We start from the raw sequence: 9,528 nt of genomic DNA, 5'->3' as shown, positions 1-9,528 counted from the left end.
TTACCTCCCCCAGAATAACAACGAATTATTTCTTTAACAATAGAAGAAACATATAGGAAGGGGGAATAATTGGAACTGACCAGCACCACTAGGAAGTGTAGTGTGTCTCTTGCTGGCCGGTAGCACCTGACACACTACCCGTTTTATCCTTGTACATAGAGGACAAGCACCGGTGGGCGAGAGACCCTGCTACAGCCCCGTCCTCTTACATGCTGGTTCTCCATGTGCACATAAAGTGCTTATAGGGGAAGCATGCAAACCGCCCTTCAGTCTGAAGTAGCACTGCAGAGTCTGGACTGTGTATTTCTGCAACTCCAGGCTGGCTTCGTGCCCACTCTCAGGAGTGTGTGAAGAACCAGATGGTCCCAGGCCAAATGTGCAGGACTGCTCTTCGTAGCATTGCCCTTTTCCTGATACTCCTGCTGCATCAAAGCATTTCAGCCAGACAGCTCTTGGAGGTAACGGACCACGAGGGAATGGCCTTCTTTTTCAGCCAGGTCAATAGGGAGGTGGCCTTCATTGTCCTTCAGGTCAAGGTGTGCTCCACCTAAGTGCAGCACCTGCAGGGTATCCAGAAACCCCTCGCGAGCTGCGTCGTGAACTGGGAGGCAGCCAGTGGTGGGGTCTGGCCGGTTGGGATCCGCTCCGCTCTGCAGCAGCACCTCTGCCACCCTGGGGTTCCCGAGCTTCATGACCTGGAGGAAAGGGGAGAAGACCTGTCATCAGCTTGGGCAGTGCTAATGTTGTCCTCTTTAGAGCTCTACACCCGGGCTAGGCAGATGGCACATCTCCAGATGGTTTGGACCTCAGCTCCCAGAAGCCTCTGCTAGCATGGCCAATGGTCAGGAATGCTGGGAGTTTAAGTCCAAAACCATCTGGAGATCTACCTTCTGCTTAGCTCTGCTTTACATTTGCTTTCCCAGGCTGTTGCCCTCCAAGTGTTTTGGACTAGAACTCCCTGCATGCCTGGCCGTTGGCTAAGGCTGAGGGGAAGTGAAGTCCAAAATATCTGCAGGGCCCCATGCTGGGGAAGGCTGCTCGACACACTTGTAACTGTCACTTTTTATTATTATTATTATTATTATTATTATTATTATTATTATTATTATTTATTTATTTATTTATTTATTTATTTATATAGCACCATCAATGTACATGGTGCTGTACAGAGTAAAACAGTAAATAGCAAGACCCTGCCGCATAGGCTTACAATCTAATAAAATCATAGTAAAACAATAAGGAGGGGAAGAGAATGCAAACAGGTAAGGGTAGGGTAAGCAGGCACAGGGTAGGGAAAAACTAACAGTAGAAAGTAACAGTAGAAGTCTGCACAACATCAAGTTTTAAAAGCTTTAGGAAAAAGAAAAGTTTTTAGTTGAGTTTTAAAAGCTGCGGTTGAACTTGTAGTTCTCAAATGTTCTGGAAGAGCGTTCCAGGCGTAAGGGGCAGCAGACGAAAATGGACGAAGCCGAGCAAGGGAAGTAGAGGCCCTTGGGCAGGCGAGAAACATGGCATCAGAGGAGAGAAGAGCAGGAGCGGGGCAATAGTGTGAGATGAGAGTGGGCTGCGATAGCCAAGGAGATCCTGATCTTAATCGGAGTCACTCCGGATTCACTCTGATCGAAGGATTGTTTGGAGACTTTTTGTCTGTTCACGCCCCCCAGTGTTGTATCCTTAACCCTACATTTTGGTCTTAACGTAAAATATGCTGCAACCCTCTTGGGAAGCCGGTAGCTTAAATGCATTGTCCTGTGCTGTCTGGCTATCACAACCCGTTTGCTCCCCACGCGATTCACGGGAAGGGAACTTTTTGGAGAAGTTTGAAAACCGCCCTTGAAACTGACAGGAAGAAATTGCAAGAGACAAACGCTCCTGGCGAGAGACGTGGAGCGATGCTTCTCTCCGCCCCACCACAGCAACCCCCAATATAAGGAGGTGGGGCGAGTGACCCAACAAAGGATCGGCGAGCAGTTTTCGCTTTGAAACCCAAATCAGAGAGGATCCTTTAAAACCTAAATTGGTCAGGAGTAGCACAGCAGCGTTCAATTCTCTCTCCGCGCCGGGCAATCTCTGCACGCCGTTTTCTCTGCATTTGAGTCTAATTTAGAGCCCCTGAAAGTGAACTGCCCCTTCCCCTTTCACTCTGAATTATTTTTCAAACGCGATTTAATTTTCAACAAGTAAGACTGTAATTCTGTGCACAGTTACCTGGGAGTAAGCCCCGTTTGAAAACAAGGGGAGCCCCTCCTGAACAAACAAACAGCTAACTGCTGTTGCCTGAGGTGAGCGGTCAGTAAACTACAACAGCCTCAGCCAGAATGCGTTTTCTGAGCGACAAGGTGGAGTCCGCCTCCTTTGGTTTAGGGCGGTCCGATTCCTTTCAATGGGTCTGGTCTAAAAAGGACTTTGATTGGATTCTACCCATGGGCACCAGCGACTACCTGGAACCTTCTCTTTGCATTTCAGCCTATAACAGGGCTCCTCCCCTAGATCTTAAGCAGCAGCAGCAGCAACATCTGGAAGTTAGGGTGACCATACGAAAAGGAGGACAGGGCTCCTGTATCTTTAACAGTTGTATTGAAAGGGGGGATTTCAGCAGGTGTCATTTGTATATATGGAGAACCTGGTGAAATTTCCTCTTCCTCACACCAGTTAAAGCTGCAGGTGCCCTGCCCTCTTTTAAATCTGGTCACTCTAGTATAGCGCCTGCAGTGTTAACTGTTGTGATGAAGAGGGAATTTCACCAGGTTCTCCATAGATACAAATGACACCTGCTGAAATTCCCTTTTCTATGCAACTGTTAAAGATACAGGAGCCCTGTCCTCCTTTTCACCCTACTGGAAGTTCAATCTTTATTTCCAGTGAATTTGTTTTCAAGTGAGTTAAGCTGCAATGTTTATCCATACTCTTACCTAAGTCCATTGAATTTAATAGAACTTCTGAGTCGACATACAAAGAACTGCAATAGTATTCAGGATCACTGCCAGAGATAATCGGAGCTAGAAATTCTCTATATTTTGTTACAATTATATCCTATCTTTTCCTTTAAGGGGCCAAGGCGGCGTACACGAATCTCCTCCTCCTCCTCTCCATTCTATCCAACAATACGGTGAGGTAAGTTAGGCTGAGAGTCAGTGACTGGCCCAGAGTCACCTCATGCACTTCATGGCCCACTGGGGGCATTTGACCCTGGGTCTTCCCAGTCCTACATTCTATCCACTACACCACACTGGTTCTCTTTCTTTGAGTTTGGGAAGGATACCTCCAAAGAGGCTGGAGCAGTAACCCTACCCCATGACCTAAGATGGCACACAGCCGCTGTTGTTGACCCAGGTCCGGATCTGAGAGACATCCAGCTGGGATACTTCTGTTTGGTTAAGTTGGGTGGAAGGGAAAATAGAGGGACCAGAAGCAAATGGAAAGCCCAGCAAAGGAAGGCGGAGCGATCCCAAAGGGAGTGTGCACAACTGCTCTTATCAAACCCCAGTGTTGACATGTATGGTTATGAAAATTAATGAATGTTTATCGAAGGCAGATGGGGTGTGTAGTTTGGTTTGCTTGTTTGGTTATAGTCTCTTTAAATACAGCGTTATTTGATCAAAGGGTTGAGGAAAGTCATTACCTTAAAAGAGTAATGCAGCTAAATTGGAAGAGGCTGGGTGAGGTGGACAGACCAGAACAAAATCTGAACTTGAACAAGTCTTTTTGCCTTGGACCCTAAGGGGGGTGATTTCTCTCTCTCTCTAGCTCAATCCACAGCCCAGGCGGAGTAGTTTGTTTGCCTGACAAATACTCTCAGTCAAGCTGGAATGTTGATTCGATCTTTGTTTTAGTGGTAGCGGGGAAGAGCTGCAATGGGAAACAAAGTAAAGCTGTCATTTGATGTCGGTCAGACAATGCAGGGTGGGCCAGTCAATTGCAGCTTCACAAATCAGAAGCGAGGCGTTAGCAAGGGAGGTATTATTTCTAAAGGAGGCGCACTAAAAATTTACTTCCTCTTCTCTGTTCTCCCTCTAGTCCCTAGGATGAAACAAACCCCATATGAAGCGAGCAGAAGACACAATTTCACACTCCAGCACGATCTTAAGACGTAACCCTATGCATGTTTAGACAGAAAAAAAGTCCTATAAGTCCCAGCATTCCCCAGTCAATCGAGCTGGCTGGGAATGCTGTGAGTGGTAGGCATACATTCTAAACATTTAGTTGTATGGGGCTAAGCACCTAGTTATGCTGAATTGTGGCTTAAAGCTAGCACATAACTCTGCACACGCAGACCAGTTAGGTGGTTGAAGAGTGAGATCGGATGAAGTGTGAGATCGTTCACTTTCACTAGGAACTAAGACCCATGGAGTTCAAAGAGGGGCGTGGGGACCGTTTTACTCCCAAGGGAGTGTGGATCTCATTATACACATTTAGGTGGATTACACGAGAGCTGCTGCTGGTGTAGGATAGTAGCTAAAAACTAAAATGTGGATGCTATTCTTATTTAGTTAGAAGTAAGCCCTGTTGGGTTCAATGAGGCTTATTCCCAGGAAAGTGGGCACAGGATTGCAAGCTGAACTCAATGGGGGTCACTTTGTAGTAGACATGGATAGGATTGCCCTGAAAACTAGGAATCCGGAAGGAATCATGAACTCACCTTACGCAAGCCACTTTCTCTTAGCCTCACTTGCTTTACAAGGCTGTAGTCCATATTTCAACTAGATAATACACCTGTATTCAACTAGATAAACACTTGTAGAAATGTTGAATGAACTGGCACATTCCACGGAGTTCATTGTGTGCGGAATTCGGCACGGAACCAAGGGAAGTGAAACAGTTTAGCAGCTGATATTATCAACTGAGTCTGAGCGCCTTTATCCTGTTTGTCTTCTGGCAATTGGCACTTAGTATAGATTCCCTATCTTCAACCCAGGATATTATCCATTCATGTATTAATTTATGTATAATATTCATTGTGATTCACTTTTAAAAGAAATAGCGTGGTGGTGGTGGGGGAGGATGTCTGAAAATTTTAACGGGGAACTGCTATTTGCTCTCTCAGATTTAAACAGACCTGCAGTGGGATCCCAAAGATATTTACTCAAAAGTAAGTCCCATTGAATTCGATGAGACTGTCTTCCTAGTGTGTTTAGGCTTGCACTTACTTGCAATTGAACTCAAGGGACTTAGTTCTGAGTAAAAATGCCTGGGATTCTGCTGTAAAAAAATATCTTCCACACAGTGTACAAATCTGACTGCAAAATAATGACAGAATGAGTAATGGGTAACATACAAATGAAAGCTGACCTCGGCTAGTCACATCCAACTTACTAAAAATAAAAAATGCAATCCTTTACATGATACCAATCACTCCAGAACCTGGCCTCATAAAACTGTGCTTCTTTGGTTTAGTTTTGTAGTAGTCTTGGATATGTAATGTACAGACCTGGTTCTCACACAACAACCAGAGTTGAGTATCAGTTGCTGTTAAATCATGGGTTGCTCTAGGAACCCTGCGGTATAGTTTAACTATGGGTGGTTAAGAGAACCCATAGTTTGTTGTTGGGTTATGAACTCTGGGTTGTTCCTGGTTAACAACCCACAGTTAAACTACAGTGCAGAGTTCACATATAATGACAATCCACAATTATTGGATTGATTCAAGGACAACCCATACTCAATCTGTACTCTGAGTTGTTATGTGCATTTTTTAAAATAGAATACTGTCTGAAAACAATACTGTCTAAAATGTATCATAGTAGGGGAAGATGAGACATAAACTAATCAAAGTGAACCACTTCCAGTCTCCTTGATTTCAGGGAACACACCCATCTCAAATGGAACTGAGAAGAAAAAATGTAATGGAGTCCATTAGCATCTTAAAGGAAGAAATGTATTGCACCACAACCTTGTTGAATGGGAGAAGGAGGAACTCTCCTTTTGGTAAGGACTATGTGCTTTCTAGCTGCAACTAAAGAACTAGCAGCTTGTACAGATGATAAAAATGAATCACTCCATTCTAAAAATATGTATTTGTGATTCCCTCCCTCCCCATTGCTTGCAATATGCTTTCTCTGGAGCCTTCTCCAAAGTGGTTAAGATCCATCTAGAGGCATATTCAGTTCCCCAAGTTTTTTAAATAGTATATATATACCACCCCTCTCCAACCTTTACCCTCCAGATGCATTGGACTATAACTTCCAACACATGATTGACATAGATGTGTTTATTTATTTAAAACATTTATATCCCGCCCTATATCATTAAGATCTCGGAGATAAAAACGTACAGTGTAAAACAATAAATATGCACAGTTAAAAACAAATTAAACCATGTGTTGTGTAGCCCAACCAGGTTAGGAAGAAGTTATATACACCCTTGCCCAACCTCCCCTAGCCTGGGGCTCTCCAGATTGTTGTACTGCAACTCCCATCATCCCCAGAAAGCTTGACTGTCATTCTGGCTAAGGATGATGGGAGTTGTGATCCAACTGCTCAGGTTGGGGAATGCTGCCTTAACCTATCTAAGATTGTATCAAGGGCACATTTCCAAGTATGTGATCTAACTGTATACGATGGGACTCAGTTCTAAGTAAGATAAAGTAGGATTCCAACCTTAGGATCACAACCACAAGCACTTACCTTACATTTACATCCCATTTACTCTAAATCAGGGGTCTCCAACCGGAACCGGGCACTATAGCGCCACTGTCTCCCATCACCCCCAGATGGGACTGTCTAGTTGCAGGAAAACAAGCTCAGGGCTCCCACTGATTCTGCATTATAGTGAGTTGTATCATTATTTCATTATATATTACAATGTAATAATAATAGAAATAAAGTGCACAATAAATGCAATGTGCTTGAATCATCCCAAAACCATCACCTCAACATCCCCCCCTGTGGAAAAATTGTCTTCCACGAAATTGGTCCCTGGTGCCAAAAAATGTGGGGACCGCTGCTCTAAATAACTGATATATAAACTAAATATCACCTAGTGCTTCAGTCTGTAAATGCTACAAGATCTTTTCTCTTTCTACCACAGGGTTGGGCGATTCCTGGTCCTCCCGACATTTTGGCCTACCACTCCCATCATCCTTCACCACTGGCAATGCAGGGATAACGGGAACTGTAGACTAAGACATCTGAAGGCCCCCAAGTTGCCCATTCCAGTTCTAGAGGGAACCATGTTTGAACGACTCACCAACTCCACAGCAGTGTGATAAGTTAAGTGCCCATTTACTGAAATCAGGGCTCTGTACTATGTCCCTCAAATTCCAATTACAGGGCCAAAATGTTACAATAAAATCAAAAACAAAAAAGAAAGCCAGTTTTGAGAGACATGAACCCGAGGTAGTTAAAAACAAACAAACCAGTTATTAATATCAAATTAATGAGACTGAGCTTTACAACAAGTTCCTGCCTTGAGTCTTCTCTGGTTTGCACTGATTTTCCAACTTTACTCTTATACATTAAACGGCTACCTGCCAAATGCCACAGGTCTGCTCTCTCTCTCCCGGCCCCCCAACTGATGGCTTGCTTGGGCACATATCTACACCTTGTGTCAAATCATTAGAAGGAGAGGAAGTGGCTGCTGAATTTTGCAACTCTAGTGCCCTGAATTTGCTTCCCTCCCAATCCGCTTTCCTTTTGTGTCATGTTTTTAAGACAGTAAGCCTGTGGGCAGGGACTGTCTTAAAATATTTTTGTAAGCCGCCTTGAGAGCCTTGTTTGGCTAAAGGGTGGGATAAAGGTGCTATCATAAATAAATAAATAACGAACGAATACGGAATAAAAAGCAGGAAATAACGATGAAAGCCGTATATGGAACCTGGATTGTGCCCCAACAATTATCAGTGTAAGTCAATACCGTTGTAGCCCCCCCTGCCTCTCTCTCATAAATATATATGGAATCGGAGTGGTTTGGGAGTTGCTTTTGTGGGATTTGTGTGTGCGTCCGCGCGTGTGTGATATGATTAACAGCCCCTCCGGACGGCTTGAAGCTGTAGGGCTGCAACCCTAAACACTGAGCCCAGGTCGTGGTTGCATTGAATTCAATGGGGCTTCTGAGCAACCGTGTTTTGGATCGGGCCCGTGCATTGGGTCGGACAGCCCTTACTCCCCAGGGAGGAAGCACGGAATAAGAACCGCGCTTGGAACGCGCCCCGCTGGGAAGTCCGGACCTGGCTGTGCGCTGTCACAGCCGAGCGGCTCTTTCAGCGCGGGCTCGCGGGGCTCAAGCACAGCCCTTCTCCCTCGGCCCCCGCCCCACCACCTTTGGCGTTCCTCCTCATGCCCCCACCAGCCCCCGGGGAGGACCCACCTGGATCGGGGTCCTGCCATAGGAATTCACCGCGTTGGGGTCTGCGCCGCTCTCCAGCAGGTCCCCCACCGTCTCCGCGTTTCCCCGGGCAGCGGCGTTGGCCAGCCGGTCGTTGTCCCCACGGGGCTCCATGGTCGGTCTAGTGGCATCCGCGGAGACGAGCAGCCCCGCCGTCGCTCTGCCCAACTCTCGTTCTCGGGCGCGGTGGGCTCCAAGCTGGGCGACCGCTCCTTCTGCTGCGCCTCCGGTCCCCGCCGGGCCGGATCGTGCCCTTCCGCGCCTTCGCTTCTCACGGGTCTCTCCCGACCGCCGGTTTCTTTTCTGGACCGCCTCTCGCCACTTCGGGGCTGCGCTGACACCTTTGCTCAGCCGGGCGGCTTCTCTCTCGGCGTCCCGGCCTTTCCGCCTCTTGCTCCGCAGGTTTATAAGCCTTCTGGAGCGCGCCCCCTAGCGCCCTCGTACGGCGGCCTTGGTCACCGCGCTCCTCGCCTGCGGAGCTGCCAGAGCGCCCGCGCCCGAACAGATGCCAGGGGAGTCAACTCGGTCCCTTGGAAAACGCTGGCAACGGAAGGCTCCACCCTTCGAACTTTCGCCTGACTTAGAGCTGTTTGATGCATCGCTCTGAATAAGGCGGGGGAATTCTGGACTGTTCTTCAGTCTCACAGTCGCTGTCATAGGTTTGAGTGCTCCTTGTACAACAACAACAATAATAATAGCAAAAACAAACACTCCAGTAAGTAGTAAACTAGCAAATAAGTAAGGAGCTAGTTCAGCCTTCCCTAAGCCTGGTAAACCTCCCCCTCCAATTTATTTTGGACTTCAACTCCCACCAGCCTCACCCAACGTGTCCAATGGTCAGGAGTCCTTGGAGTTGTGGTCCAAAACATCCAGAGGGCAGCGGGTTAGGGAAGGCTGTCTGCTTTATTATATGCCTAATACAAAGCTGTGTAAGATTACTCAGAAGCAAGCCCCTGCCGACCCATTCACCCTTGCAGCCTGGACTAGTTACACTCTAGAAACCTACCAACACAGCCTGCCGCCTGTTCTTTGGAAGCGGGGTTTATTTACACTAGACTGCAAAGGAAGATGTGGAGAATCCCCTGCAGCTAGGTGAAGAGAAACATTTTTATTGGCAGTGATTTTAACTGTGGGACTGGCAGCTGCCTTGGCTGGACACAAGGTACCATTTTACACACGACCCAACCACAAAGCGTGGTTTGCAGC

The 9,528-nt window shown here is 46.7% G+C and overlaps 1 protein-coding gene across 1 annotated transcript; it reads right to left on the bottom strand.

Moving 5' to 3' along the window:
* Positions 1–395: 395 nt before the first annotated feature.
* On the bottom strand, positions 396–8,578 carry LOC134400234 (cyclin-dependent kinase inhibitor 2A-like). The gene is made up of 2 exons (XM_063128542.1): positions 8,305–8,578; positions 396–695 (listed from the first exon to the last, which is right to left on the bottom strand). Exons 1-2 carry the CDS (start codon positions 8,434–8,436, stop codon positions 438–440), a joined length of 390 nt encoding a protein of 129 aa, XP_062984612.1. The 5' UTR covers positions 8,437–8,578; the 3' UTR covers positions 396–437.
* Positions 8,579–9,528: the final 950 nt, after the last annotated feature.

This window comes from Elgaria multicarinata, chromosome 6, assembly GCF_023053635.1.
Source record: "Elgaria multicarinata webbii isolate HBS135686 ecotype San Diego chromosome 6, rElgMul1.1.pri, whole genome shotgun sequence".
Taxonomy (NCBI): Eukaryota; Metazoa; Chordata; class Lepidosauria; order Squamata; family Anguidae; genus Elgaria; species Elgaria multicarinata.
Note: the sequence above shows the minus strand (reverse complement) of the source record. Positions and strands in the feature narration are given on the sequence as shown.

Bases quoted from the DNA above. Each gene is read 5' to 3' on its own strand.
- LOC134400234 (XM_063128542.1), bottom strand. From the start codon at position 8,436: ATGGAGCCCCGTGGGGACAACGACCGGCTGGCCAACGCCGCTGCCCGG. The intron at 696-8,304 runs GTGGGTCCTCCC...CCTTTCCTCCAG, and splicing joins ATGGCAGGACCCCGATCCAG to GTCATGAAGCTCGGGAACCC.